The sequence below is a fragment of the Dendropsophus ebraccatus genome, chromosome 6 (genome assembly GCF_027789765.1).
Source record: "Dendropsophus ebraccatus isolate aDenEbr1 chromosome 6, aDenEbr1.pat, whole genome shotgun sequence".
Taxonomy (NCBI): domain Eukaryota; kingdom Metazoa; phylum Chordata; class Amphibia; order Anura; family Hylidae; genus Dendropsophus; species Dendropsophus ebraccatus.
The window spans coordinates 49,657,951-49,673,425 of record NC_091459.1 but is presented as its reverse complement, the minus strand read 5'-3'; the positions used below and the strand labels follow the sequence as shown (position 1 = coordinate 49,673,425).

Sequence of the window (15,475 nt, the reverse complement as noted above, 5' to 3'; positions counted from 1 at the left end):
TTAACATGAAAACCGAGATAATCTCAAGGCCTATGTACACTAGGGATATAGTATTTGGCAGAGTTCCAATGTCCTTGTTTGATAGGCAGAGGCCTTGATTTTACCCATGTAAAAATATTCATTTTCACCTTTTCTTTCTATACATTTTTAAAAGGGCAAGAAATAATATTGCCTAATGTAGCTCTGAAAAAAAAAAAAAAAAAATAGTAATAGAAAGGTTAGCCCCTAGCAGAATGTTAATCAATAGAATACTGCATGCCAAACTATTGTGGGGTATTCTAGCCATCTGCTGTTGAGTTTTTCAATTTTTAGAGGTGATTTTAGGTGAACAAACTTTATACTATTGACCCTATACCAACCAATAGGCAAGTCATTGCGATCCAGTTGGACACTAAGAGAGATACTGTACAGCAATATACCTAGCTGTAAAATGTAAAACAATCATTGACTTCTCCTAAGTAAATCGATTGCCTGGCCAAAATATTGTGCCACTGCACTCTAAAAACTGCCCCTCCATTTTATGATGATATGTCACTGTTTACAGAGAGATCTACACTGCGTTACATATTCAGTTACATAGTTTTGTCAATAGCTGACTACATTGGGACCATTAAAGTAAATATGGCCTACTGCAGGCATTGTGATATATATCAGCATCCCTGTTGAGATGGAATGCCAATGTATAGCCAAGTTATACTGCATTGTCACATTGTAAACCTAGCCTTACCAGTGACAAGTCATTGCTTAAAGTGTGGCGAAAAGGGCATTTTTCAAAGTTAGATAGCTAATGCTGGGAACTTTACAACTTGCCTTGGACAAACACTGGATCTGTATAGGAGGCAGGTGTTTTAGGCAGCTATTAATTTCAGCTATTCTGTGCATCAAGAGTATAATATAGAGTTCAATATACTAAACCTAGTCTCCCTGGTCTGTTTTATACTGATATATGTTTTATTTTCAGGGTACAAAGAATGTGGTATATATTGAAACATTCAAGCCCTTTCATTCATCAATTCATCTGTATTAGTGTTCAACGAGCAATAAAATGCTCGACTGCTGGACTCGAGTAACAACCCAAGTCAATGAAAGACTCAATCATTTAATATGGTTCAACCTACTCAGCAGAGGGGAGGGTGTCTGTTTCACCTGAAAAACAGTTAAGCAAGGGTCTGGTTAAGTTAACCCCCTGGGGACCAGACTGCTCTGTTGGGGCAATGGATGGTGGGGGTGGGGTGTTATACACCATTACAGCCAATTATGGCTGTAATAGTGTCCTGCCTCAGCTGCTGATTGCAGATGAAAATAGATTATGCAACCCGCCGGGAGCCCAGGAAGGTAAGTATAACCTCCTCCTAACACTTAACCCCTTGGAGGCAAGAATGTTCAGTCTGGCACCCAAGGGGTTAAGTGATTGTCCTATGCAACCCCACTTAATCCTCAACTCAACCCTGCTCAGTCTGGCACCCAAGAGGTTAAGTGGATTTGTTATGTGACCTACTGTGTTCTAGTTATCATTGGAATTTTGTTTTCCAACAATTCATCATATATCACTTGAATACATGTTGCCAGTTGGTATACCACTTTCAGGTAGAAGAGTAATTACAGTGCTCTAAATATTGTGTCGGTAAATATGTAATAATATCCTTGTTCTAAAAGGTGTGGGTGTCCTCCATCTCTCTTGTATATAACACCATGAATTCTGCTTTCCTGGCACATTATTCTCTTTGAAACAGAGACATGTTCAGCTTTCTTTTCTTTCCTTATTTGCAATGTTTTTTAACAACTGCCAAAACAAAGGGAAAGTTAAAAAGACAGATTTTTATAATTACAATATGAATAAGTTAGGCAGCCACATATTTCTGTTGTATTCTGCAGGAACTGTTCCACAGTGTGACCAGCGAAGCATACACGCCATCACAAAAACAATGCATTTAAAGGGCTTATCTGTTTAAAAGTAGATTAAACTACATATCTTTGTGTGAAGCTTAATTCAGGATTCAGCTGAAATCCAAATCTATGCTCTGTTTCTTTGATCTTGCCTTGAAAGCCAAATCCTTGAACTAAGTTAAAGATTCCAGGATTGACTGCCAGGATAGACTGCTTAATCTATGGCTGCTTAAAGCTCTTAGGAAATTTTTGTAATATAATAGCTATACTGTAATAGCCATTGTCTGAAGTTAAATAAAGCTATTGTTAATCTATTTCTTCTTTTGCGTGTATCTATTTAAAAACATAGCTGCAAAAAGAAGAAACTGTTATATTTTAGAATCATCATTGGGAATGAACTTATGTTAAACTTTAGGATTTATTATAAGAAAATATTTTATTAAAGAAAAGAATACATTATTAGAAGAAGGTTCAAGACTCTCATCTATTAGACATAGCAGTCATTAAATATGAAGAGAATATCTCATTCTGGAGGACCCTGTACATCAATGCATTATACTGACAGCCCATTGGTTATGGGACCAATTTGCACATTTTTAGCTTTAATACTTCTGTTAGCACTTGTAGTTTGTAGGAATATTACGCCTAAATTTATTAACTTATTGTCTTGTTTTGTATATGTAGGATGCATTTATATATGTATAGGGGCTATGGATCAGGGTGATTTGGTGTTCTCCCTACTGGAAGGCACCCCTTGGCAACAGGATTCCTTCTCGGGAGAGAGTGGTATCTGGCTATTCCCGTGTTTTGAGACTACAACTGAGGCTCCACGGACCCTTTCTTTGTATATTCAAATTTTGTAGGGGGCAATGAGTGAAGATTTTTTTCACTGATCTCCCTAAGCTCAGTGATTGTTGTGTTTTGTTGATCTATTTTTCATTGCCCCTAGTAGCCAGAATCCTACTCCACACTGATGAGGGGCAAATACCCCGAAACAGCTGTCTCTGGATGGATCCCTAGCCTTGGTAACCCTTGTCTTATGTCATTACTCTCACAACAGAGTTAGGCTTTGACTTAAAGGGGCCACCCTGGTGTTTCCCTATTTATGTCCCAATGCTCTCAACAGAGTGGCAGAAGGGGCTACGTATCGGCATGGTTTGGTGTTCTCCCCACTGGGAGGCACCCCTTGGTAAAAGGCTTCCTTCTCTGCAGAGAGGGATATGTAACTATTCCTGTGTTTTGAGACTCACAACTGAGGCTCCAAGGACCCCTTCTTTGCATATTCAATTTTTGTAGGGGGCAAAAGTAGAGACTCCTAAATAAGTGAAAATTATTTTTTTTACTGATCTCACTGAGCTTAGTGATTGTTGTGTTTTGTTAATATATATGTACATTGGTACTTCTATTTTGACACCTTTAGGCTATGTTCACACACACACACACACACACACAGTCAAAATGACTGCAATTTTTATTGGACGGCCATAATTTAATGGCAAATAATGGCTGTTAATTTATAACAATGTCCATTGTTTTTATAATAATCGCTGTTACTTGCAGTAAAATGACAACCATTCAGCAGTCATTTTGATGGTGTGTGAACATAGCCTTGATCTGTGTGCACTCTTTTTGCATAGCTAGCCGTTCTCTCGTTGGGTATCATGGTATTGTTCATGCTAGCAAGATAATTTGCACTAGAATTATTGTTTATGTTACTTAGTGGTACATGTCCTATTAATTATTATGGGTGCTGTTTAATGCTTTATTTACCTTATGCCACAAGGGAACTAAACATTTACAACCATGTTTCCACATAGATTACTGCTAAATGTAAGGGGGGGGGGGGATATCCAGCAGCAGCCTAGTAGTACGAGGGTGGGAAGAGCCATTTATTTTGCTCCCCTGCCTAATCATACTTAGTGGTATTGTCATGCTCCAAAACTACTGGTACCCTGCTCTCATAAGCCTTTCAATGAGCTCTCTTATTAAAACGAGCACCACAAGATGCTCAGTTGAGCTTTGAGCACTCTTAGGCTATGTTTCCACAAAGTAAGTTCCCTACTAATTATGGGCGTTGCAACAACGGCTGTGATTACTTTGGAATTTACGTTGTGCTGAGGGCTGAGGGAATCCCGGCCGGAGTGTATACTAGTGGCGCCGCAAGAAACTGACATGTCAGTTTTCTGCGACCGCTATTCAATGAATAGCAGCCGCAGAAAACCCTGTCAGTTCACACAATGGAGTGTGCAGTTCCGTACGGAGTGTATACTAGTGGCGCCGCAAGAAACTGACTTGTCAGTTTTCTGCGGCTGCTATTTAATGAATAGCAGCCTAAGAAAACCCTGTCAGTTCACACAATGGAGTGTGAGGCTCCGGCCGCACGCTCAATTGTGTGCAGTGGGGATCTCTGATGCGGGCGCACACGGATGCGCCTGCATCCGAATTCAGCGGTGGTAAAGTTCATCTGCTCACTTAACACTAGCAATAACTTTATTATAATAGATCTATTACCTAAAAACTGCATAAACGTTAACAATCAGTTTGAAAACTGTCCCATATCCTAATAAAATCATGTGTCTGTGCACTTTTTGGCCAAGTTGTGGTGAAGTTAGACAAAATGTAAAGTTACTTCTAACAGCATAAGCCATAAATGCCAAATTGGATTGGTAGAACTGGAGTCCACTGGCCTGACCATAAATATTTGCATGCGGTTGTAGCGTGAGCGCCCAAAATCTATTTTACTGGTGAGTCATGAACATCACATTCCAACAATGCTTCAGAAGAGGATTCCTGCAGAAGAATGAAGACATTATGTGATGGAATCTGCCTTGATGGTGGAGTACCAGTAGCATGGCACTGCAATGCCTCTAGATGGGGTTCAGATGCAGCCACATAACCATGTTTTTTGTTCCCCAGGGAAGTGACAGAGGGATCTACTGCAAGATAAATCAAGAGTCTGGATTTAAGATACGTAGCATACTGGTCATCGGTGAAAGAAAGAAAAAGCCATAGGAATAATGCTGATTTTGCCTGTAATTGTGGATCTGCAAAGTACAGTCCCATAGGTTCTATGGTCTCTTTCACACTTCTGAAATATTACAAATCCAGGATTTAGCTGTAAAGTGAACTAATTTGGCATGGCCTGGCCAAAGTCCATCATAGACTGAATGAGATTATGTGCTGAGAGTAGAGGAAGAAGAGATTATATTTAGAAATGAGTGCAACTCATGCATGCTGGAATCTGATCATTCAGCATTTGAAAACCGGTGGCTGAAGAAGTTGGACTCCCTAGGGCTGCATCCAACTTCTTCAGCCACCGTTATTCAAGTGCTGAATGATTGGACTCAAGCGTGCTTGAGTTGTGCTCATCTCTAATCATATCTACAAATGGCGGTACCAGTAAGAAATTGAAACATGACCTGTATCCATAGTAATCCTCATCTTGTAAATTACAACAGAGCAAGAGTAAATACAAGTAACTGTCATATCTATGTGTTGTCGAATGAGTTAAAGTGGATTTCTTAAGAGGTGGCATCACAATCAGAAATTACAGACTTTAAACTGCGTTCAAAGGATAACTCTCTGTATGGCTACGTTCACACAATGTTTTTATCCTGTCCATTTAAAATGACGTCCATCATTTTGGTGTTAAAATTATATTTGTCATTTTGCTGTTTTTCTGTTGGTAGATTATTCTAGTTTTGGTTGACTAATTGCTCTTTGGATGTGTCTTTAACTGAAAATCCATTAAATTTAATAATACAAATGGTAAAAGTACGATGAAAAAAGAAAAAAAAATGTGTGTAAAAAAATAACGTCCGCTGTTTACAATAGATGGGTGAAAATAATTGAAATGATCATTGTTTTGACGTCCATGCAGACAATGTCCGTTATTTTATACACTGTGTGTATTGGACGTCAGTCATTTCAATAAATTCAATGCATTGTATTGAAGTCAATTACATTGCGGTAATAACGGACGTCTCATTCATATGGAGTACTTGTGACTTTCTAACATTAGGCCATGTTCACACAACGTATGTAATTGTAAAAGTACGGCAACAGCGATTGCAACAACGGCCATGATTAATAGGAAAATATATTGTACGCTACCTGGCCTCTATGGAATGCTGGCCGGAGCGTATACACATAGTATATGCTCCAGCACATAGTATATGCTCTCAGCCCTAAAGATCATCTGGCCGGTGCGCTGTTACATGACCCGGCTGGGTCACGGAATGGCTGGTCTCATACGTAGTGTGAACATAGTCTTATACAGTAACACCCTTGCAAAGAGATGAAAATTAGAACATTAAATAAAAGACAAAACACTGTCAATTTCAGCTGTAAATTACTTCTACAACCATAACACAATAAAAGGGTACAGAGCTGCAACTAAACGTAGTATTGATCGATATATAGGCAGTATATTTTAAATACTGCCTTGAGAATATTTTTATCCTCTTTTGCTCTTGTCTTTGTCTAAAATACAGAGTTACAGATTAAGCTAAATCTAAAAACTCTTCAACTTTCTGAATCCCTTACCTGCCATTCACTGTCTATCATAAGTGTATGTTACCATAACAACATATCCCGCTACACAGCTGGTGACATGACAAAAAGGTTATGGTGTTCTTTCTGATTTTATAGGATAGCAGTTCGCCAAAATTTCAAAATGCATAGATAAACAACATATAAAATAGTCTGCTTTTCTTCAAAGCAGATTTATATATTACACTAAAAACTTTAAAACTGAGTACTGCTTCAGCAGCCCAAGCATACTGTATCTTCTGCACATTAAGTGAATATAACTTGTGTTTATGCGGTGCCTAAACCTCACTTAGACATTTTTCTGAGATATTTAAATATATTTTATGATAACGAAGATCAAATAAACCTGTTTATGCATGCACATATTAACTCTTTAGTGCCCAGCCATACCAGGGTACAAATGTATTTACAGTATAAAACATAGTTACATAGTTAATACGGTTGAAAAAAGACACATGTCCATCAAGTTCAACCAAGGAGGGGATGGATACATGGAAGGGGGAGGGGTGATATGTTCTATACATATGCATCTATATTATTTTGGTCTAAGAACTTGTCTAGCCCTGTTTTGAAGCCCTCTACTGTTTTTGCTGTGACCAGATCCTGTGGTAGACTGTTCCACAGGAGGGTAAAAAAAAATATATAAATGACACAAACATAGGTTCAATAAGGCACTAGATGGACAAGAGCCACCCTAGTGGGACAATGGATGATGGCTAAGGATGAGTATTGAGCAGACCTGCGAAACAAAGTTCTTCAAAACCCAAACGCTCAGTGTTTGATACCCCATGGCTACAGATGTTGGATGCCACCCATAAGTGAAATTTGGGGGGTGCAGGGGGGGCAGTGGCTCATGGGCCCACACTGGCAGGGGCCCACTGAGGTCTCAGAGGCTTAATGCTGTCTGCAAAAGCTATTTCTTTTGCAGACAGCCTGCAGAGCGATGAGGAAGGACCTGTGGTGACGTCATAAAGGGGCGGGGCTGAGAACTGGAGAGGATTCTTGTGGATTAAGGACCTGTGGTGATGTCATGAGGGGGCGGGACTGAGAAGATGCTGGTGCATGAAGGACATGTGATCATTTTCCTCTTATATCTCTTCCTGTAATGTGATAGATAGATAGATAGATAGATAGATAGATAGATAGATAGATAGATAGATAGATAGATAGATAGATAGATATCACAGTATATAGGTAGCACTATACCAGTAGTGGATCCAAGTGCCAGCAGGGACGGCTTTGACCAGGAGCCCGTTGTATATAGCAAGCAATTCCCCACAGCACAGCTTAGAATTCAAACGTTGTGATTTATTTCATATCCAAAAACAGCAGTAAACAGTGCAACACAGCAAGGTGAGTCTGATGCGACGTTTCTGCGGCCTCCGCCGCCTTTCTCAAGCATACCTTGAGAAAGGCGGCGGAGGAGGCCGCAGAAACTAAATTCACAATCAGGTCACAACTACAGTATACCCAGAATAAAAAGTGAGTAAGAAGGTGTTACAGCTTTCTGCACATCAGATGCCTCTTTTACTATTTGTTCTATAGAAGAAAAGCATTGTTCTATGTCAGGGATGTCAAACTCAGGCTCTCCAGCTGTTTTAAAGCTACAAGTCCCATCATGCCTGGACAGCCAAAGCCAAAATGTCCTACCTACTCTCCAGCACTCTGCTAGCCGCCTGAGATGAGAGGGGGCCGGGTATGCTGAGGGCACTGTGGGTGCAACCATGCCCGCACACATTGTCCAATAGCTGCCAGTGTCATTGCAACATACATAACATCGGGCAACTATTGATCACCTCCAGCAACATGCTCCCGCCCTCCCCTTTCTTCTGCAGAAGTATCAGCGTGGATGGACAGACAGAAGAACAGACTTAGTAGAGAGACGGAGAGTAGACAAGGTAGAATCCTTTCTGCTCTCCAGATACCCCATATAAGATATGTTCTAAAATTATAAAAATGTAGCTGTATATACTTATAGCATCTTCTAGAATATAGAGCTTTTTTTTTTTTACCGTTCTGTGCTTTTGTACCATTTTCTGTATTGTGCAGCCAATATACTCCATTAAAATATTTAATGCAATGAATTTACCCTTTGCAGTCTGTAGGGTGTCCTTTGCGAAATCCTCCAGTTGTTTTGCCCTTTCATTTGTCCTTTCGGCATCCTTTCCAGTCTGTTCCCCATCTGCAGATACTTTAGCCGCCTGTCATTCATTTAAGAGAAAAGAAAACCAATTGCTGTAATAGGTTTTTCAGTAGCTGCAAAGTGTATTTTAAAAGGAATTTCTCAGATGACCTCGCTTTGGATATATACTTTACTTTACAGTGGAAAGAAATCAATACATTATTGATCATATCAACTGGAAATTAAATATGATGCACAGGTTAACAAATAAATTGCATTAACTTCCCATTAAGTCTACTGCAATTCCAGATAAGTGTGCTTGGTAAAAAGGAGGGAAAAAATGTAAAGGGAGCTATTGAAAGATTATTTAAAGTACTAAGCAGATACAGTCTGAAAGAGGAAACAGATGGAATTAAGTTTAATTTGTCCATTGATCGAAATCTATCTAACATTGTCTAAAAGCTTTCTCCCTCAGGCATGTTTTTGCAGGAACGAGTAGCTCATTGCGGTAAGACTCTCTCTGGAAAGATTTTCTCAATCAATATGCGAATTTGAACTTAAACATTTATTCTTCCTATGTAAGCCATTGCCAGATCATAGATTACAGAGTTATGTTTCCTTCAGCTTCTGGAATCTAAGCAATAAATAGCAATATTGCTATAGCATTCACAACATTGCAATAATGAAATTGTAGTTGTGCTATTCAAAGTGGATTTTCATCATCAAGCTATCCATATTTAACTTTATATAAAAAGTTGGGAAACTTCTTGTCAGAACGTACTTGCCTGCTCAGCCTTTAGCCTGCAAGGAGCAATGTTCTGCAGGCTGTATGCCTAAGGGACAGGCATACAGCCACACTGTGCAGGGAGGGTGTCACATGAACCAATCGGAGTGCCAGGAGGCTGCATCAATCAGCTGTGGTGGCGGTGTCCGGGCACTCAATATAAATCTCCTTGGATCATTCAGCTTTGGCTGTGATAGTTTTAGGTTCTGATGTGTAAGGGTACGTTCACACTAAGGAAAACAGGCGGAAATTCAGAGAGTAACCCCTCGCCGTGGACTAGTATATGTATGCCTCCGCTCTCCACTCAAAGAATTGACATGTTAATTTTTTGAGCGGAAAGCTGCGCAAAGTGGAGGTGCATTATACATCACATTGAGACACTGAGGCAGGCGGAATTCCGAGTCCGTGGCAGAGGTTCCGCTCAGAATTTCCGCCTGTTTTTCAGTGTGAACATACCCTTACACAAGCTGCCCTTGTGCTCAATGTATCTCCAATGTTTTCCCTGACCTTTATCTTGTTCCCTGACTTCGGCTTTGTTCTATGTTTTTGTATTTCAGTACTAACTCTGTTCCCGACCTGGGCTTGGTTTCCCAGTTGTCATTTGTAGCCTAGTTCAAGACTGGCAAGTAGGCTGGGACAGTGGCTGTGGGTCTGATCAGCGCTCACTCATATCTCCGACCTGACATGTTTTATCTTTTTGCTATTGAATGTTACCCATCACCATAGTTTGTGTCGACACTCTGAAAAGTTGGGAAAATACCAGGTGAGTGTCCACTGACTCTCTATGCTCTGACGATCCTAATGGGTTTCAAAAGATAAGGGCCACACAAATACGTCCTTCCTGATTTCTCTTTATCTCTCTATACTCTCTCTAATCTGGATACTCAACATATCCTGAAATGTTATGTAAGATTACCAGCTTTTTACAACAACATGACTTGGTGACCCATGTGAGCATGAGAAATTGGAGTCCTTAAACAAATTACAGATAAGGTAAATATGGATACATCTATATCTATATAAATCTATATCTACATCTATAGATGTCTCGACAGCATATGGGGGTAGGGGATAGTAATCAGGAGACTGAGTAGTCTTTGCTATTGACTTTTACATCTAGGGGTTAAATGGTCAGAATGAGAGTTACCTCCGGTGGCGGGTATCATATATATAATGCAACTGGCCCCTGATGCCATGCTATTAATGTACAGAGGTGGCAGCAGAGAGCACTGTGTTATTATACACCACTTCCAGCAGGACATGAAGCAGCTGATAAGTACTGGAAGATTTGACATATTTAATAGAAGTACTTTACAAACCTTTATGACTTTCTTACACCAGTTGATTTGAAGATTTTTTTTTTGTGCCAGCGTTCCCCTTTAAGTACATTTAATATTTCAACTAAGTGTACATTGCATATTACTGTTAGAAACAAGCTTTGAAACTATATTATATTCACACATGAATTTACATATGATAGGTTCTGAAGAGTAATATAATTTGTAATATGCCACTTAGACATCTAGACTGTTGCCATAGTAACAAGTCGCATCCCTACGTGTAGCATGGAGCTGCCGAATTATTGTGAGTTAAAAGCCAATGCTAGCTTGTGATAGCAAACAGCAAACATAGCAACGGGCACAGTCTATCATTAAAATAATGGGGAATTAGATTCTCTTCTTTCTCTTCTTTTCTTCTCTCTTCTATGGCTTGTAGTATAGCCGTGACTTCATATAAACAGTAATGAATATTTTAGCAAAATGGCTCATGTCTCCAGCTAACAATGTGCTAAGTCTATTGGGGTTTTTATAAGGCCACTGTGACCTATTGAATCACACATTAATCTAGGAAAATAATGGCTTTGTGTTCCAGGTAACCTACCATTAGTTTTACTGTCCAAACTGACCTTTGTGGATCCTGCTTCAGAAGTTCATCTAATTAATAAGATTAACAGAGTCGATTTTTTGTTTGATGATCTGAAATAATATCTAAGTCTCATCCCTACGTGATTTACAGCCAGAGGCGTTTTCTGACTCACAGGCAGAGGATGCGGCGTCTATGACAGCTTCTGTTTGTTTGTTTATTACATTGGTTTCTGCCCCTGTCACTTTTCACTGTGTTTACTCATTCTTTCCTGAGATGCTGCATGATATTGGAAAGGATGTTCAGGATTTAGAGGCAGGCAGCAGGGACACACATAGTAAAAATGACTTGAAGCCAAATCTGAAAAATCAGGCTAGGTAAAAGCTAAAGTTGGTTTCAGATTAATAAATATATATATACAGTGGTGCCTTGAATTACGAGCATAATTCGTTCCGGGACCATGCTTGTAATCCAAATCCACTCTTTAACCAAAGCTAATTTTCCCATAGGAAATCATAGAAATGCAGACAATTGGTTCCACACCCCAAAAATAATGATTTATTATTCTGAATAACATGTAAGACAAAAGAAAGAAACATCTAGAAACAGCAGAATATATGATATTATAGGTTACTGTACAGTAATAGAGAGGATGGGAAACACAAGGACTGACAGAGACTGCAGGGAGCATGAAGGAAGAGCAGGACAGATGTGGGCCCATACATGCAGCACTCTCTGTCTGGGGAGAGAGGGGTTACAGCTATGGAGAGATTACCTCCACAGTCCTGTCCCCTGATGCAAGCCCCAGCCTGAAGTGGATCTACCATGATTTGAAAGCTGAGGGAGACTTCCTGGGTCAGAGTACAGGGCTGTAGACCACACTATGCAGACCCTGTCCCTCCCCCACTCCACCTCCAACCATGTACTGGGAGCTCTTAAACCAAAGCAATGTTCTTAAACCAAGTCACAATTTTGAAAAACTGTGAGCTTTTAAACCAGGTTATTTCCACACAGGTCTGTCAATCTGCAGGACTTTCTAACATATGGGCGAGAAAGAGGAAATTTATTTCATGCTCTAAAGGGGTCAAATGAATAGATTTTTGACTACCTGCCTCTGGGTACATGAATAGACAGATTATACTGCATGTGCATCAGCCTTTTAGGCAGGTGTCCCTCTCAACTATTGCATTAGAGTCAAAGCACTTTTGTAACTGCCTATATAATGCTGTGGGAGGACACGTTAAACAAGTATCATCTAGATTAGTCATGTCAAACTCTGGCCTGCGGGCCAAATCTGGCCCTTGGTGTCATTATTTTTGGTCTGCCAGGCATTACAGAGTTTTAATTACATTTGGCCCACCATGGCTACTATATAAGAGACTATGGGGGAGGGCTGTCTACTATATGAGACTATTGGGGAGGGCTGGCTACAATATGGGACACTTGGGGTGCTGGCTACTATTTGGGCACTATTAGAAGGGCTGGTTAGTATGTGGGGCAATTTTTAAGGGATTGGCTATTATATGGGTTGGCGTTTAATCATGTCATAGCAATTTATCATGTCATGTCATTTATCATAGTGCACAGGGCTGAGAGATGCACACCACTGGCAGCGCCAGGAACAACACACACTCCTCTGACAGTGCCAGCACCGCGGCATTAGCGCTTCAATAATGATCAAGGTTGGCCCGCAATTTGTCCAATTTTTAAATTTTGGCCCACTGTGTATTTGAGTTTGACACCCCTGGTCTAGATTGATGCTTGTATTGGGCATGGCTCTACCCATGTAAAATGACCCATGCTTATGGTGTAGAGATGAGCGAACTTTTCAAAAGTTTAGTTCAGTGCGGTGGCCAACCTTTAACGTAAAGTTGGGGTCCATCCGAATCAAATCCGAATCAACCCTTGGCAGCATCAAGGGATATGTGTATAGGCAGCCTGCTGCATGCCCATCAAGTCTTATGACATGTGACTCCCTTAATGAGCTATGCACTGCCGACATCAAAAGTAGAAAGTGGTCATAATAATGTGATTTGAATGTATATGATTTGAAGGATTACAAGACTATGCTGCATTTGCTGGTTTGACTTGTGTCACCCTATAACTTTACATACTGTGCAAACTATAAAATACTCCTGGATAGCAAGATTCCTCCAGAAGGAAAACAGATTTATTTGCAATCAGCATTGAAATGCAATACTTTAAAGATGATTCAGATCTAAACGTCATTAGTTGTAACAGTCAGTCTATCTCCTGTAAAGTGGTAAAGCGCCTGTTTTAGCGACACTGCTGATTTCTCACTGCAGGATGGGGCTCCTGATGGGCTAATTAGCTGTCATCTCTAGAGAAAGCAGAAGAGGAAAATATATGGTGTCTATTTAAATCAATGATGAACCAAGCAGAAATGCATCAGGTCCCTAGAACTTGAGCAATTGTTTTAAGAAGCTCTCTACTCCGCTTAAGGGTTTGTTCACACATACCGTATCACAGCGGATTTCACACTGCAAGTTTCATAGGGAAATCAGCTGTGATTCTGATTAATTAAAATCTATGACGTTCCATTCTCGCAGTAGATCTCTCTGGGTCCCCAGTGAAGGCCCACTCAGCCTATCACTGACTGATTGGCTGAGCGGGCTGTCAGTGAGCAATGGACCTGGAGACACCCCAGGAGGCCCTTGGGAGAACATAGAACGATAAGAATGGCCTCTTTAACAGCAGCACTATATATTCACTTTTAGCTATGTTCCCACTATTAATAATCGTGAACATTATTTGCGGCCATCATTATTAATAGACGGTCATCATTTTGGGCTAAAATCCCCTAGTGGAACCATAGCCTTACAATACTAATACTATGGACTCCATTCTCACAGTGGGAGGAAAATCCATAGACTTCAACACTAACCAGAATTGCATCATATTTTACAGCGAGAAACATGCATAGTGAAATCCACTGTGATACAGTACATGTGACTGTACCCTAAAAGAGGGAAATGCTGCCCCTATAATGCGCATGGGAACTGACAAGCATCTCTTCTGTTAAATGCAAGTGCTATGGATTTCCATTCTAGGCTTGCAAGCACAAATCTAAAGCTAGTTATATAGAGTAAAATATGTAGAGTTCAACAGTACATTTGTAAGGCATAACATGAGTTCAGGCTAAAATAGCTCATGCAAAAATACTACATATATACAGTGTGTGTGTGTGTGTGTGTGTGTGTGTGTATGTGTGCGTGTGTGCATATCTGTTACACAAATGACAAATTAATAGATATGTAGTTTAGTCCAACAGGTGTACTATAGTCATAAAGTAATGCAATAGACTCCTGTATGCAAATGGTATACTTAGGAAAAATGAACAGATACAGGATCAGTCCTATTAAGGCATTAGCTACAGAAGTCACAGAAGGTTTGCTGTCATTGCATGTAGCATGAACTCTCAATTGCTTAGTAGTATTTTCTGTATTCTTACCCTGTTCAGCAGCTCATCTATCTCAATGACAAGAGTATCTTGGTTGTTTTGTGCCAGCTGGAGCAGTCTTTCAGGAGCTCGTTGAGGTGACAGTAAATGCTGAAAAGTTATTAAGACACATTTCAGTACTGCAGGCACTTTCAACTATGTGCACACAGAGCATCTTTATTTCACCGCAATTCATCAATTCCACACTGTTATGACAGTCCTACTATATGTTCATAAAAAAATGTTTATTCACTTGCAAGGAAATGCATGGAGTTGTTTCAGCATACATTTAGACATCTTGCAATTATCATTAGTCATGTACCATATATTACAGCAGCTCAATCGCACAAGGCTACGTGGCTGGCTTGTTCAAACTGAGCTGCTGTTTTTCAGACAAGAAAAATTACTGCTATTCCGTTATAAAAAGAAGCAAAAAAAACTTAACATCCATCTTCACTGCCAATGGTAAAATATAGCAAGTTTCTTATATTATTTAATATGAACCTTTTAAAAGGGTAGTACAAAAGGGGAAAAAGAGTGTTATCAATTATCAGAATAACTGGTGTCAGAAAAATATACAGATATATAAATTAGTTATTTAAAAAAAATCTTAAACCTTTCAGTACTTAGCTGCTCTATGTATTGCAGGAAGTGGCATAGTCTTTCCAGTCTGACACAGTGCTTTCTGTTGCCCTCTGTCAGTGACAGTAAATGTCCAAAGTGTATTAGATAGTTCCTGTCATGAACAGAGGTGACAGCAGAGAGCACTGTGTCAGACTGGAAAGAATACATAACTTCCTGCAGGACA

At 39.9% G+C, this 15,475-nt stretch overlaps 1 protein-coding gene across 5 annotated transcripts in view; it reads right to left on the bottom strand.

The window, feature by feature from the left end:
* The window catches only part of LAMA2 (laminin subunit alpha 2), a 524,271-nt gene that overhangs the window by 138,252 nt on the left and 370,544 nt on the right, over positions 1-15,475 (bottom strand). For all 5 annotated transcript variants that reach the window (XM_069974947.1, XM_069974948.1, XM_069974950.1 and 2 more), the window contains 2 exons: positions 14,680-14,778; positions 8,528-8,639 (listed from right to left, as the gene is read on the bottom strand). In XM_069974947.1, the coding sequence (XP_069831048.1) occupies positions 8,528-8,639; positions 14,680-14,778 (211 nt within the window). The remainder of the gene's footprint in view (positions 1-8,527; positions 8,640-14,679; positions 14,779-15,475) is intronic.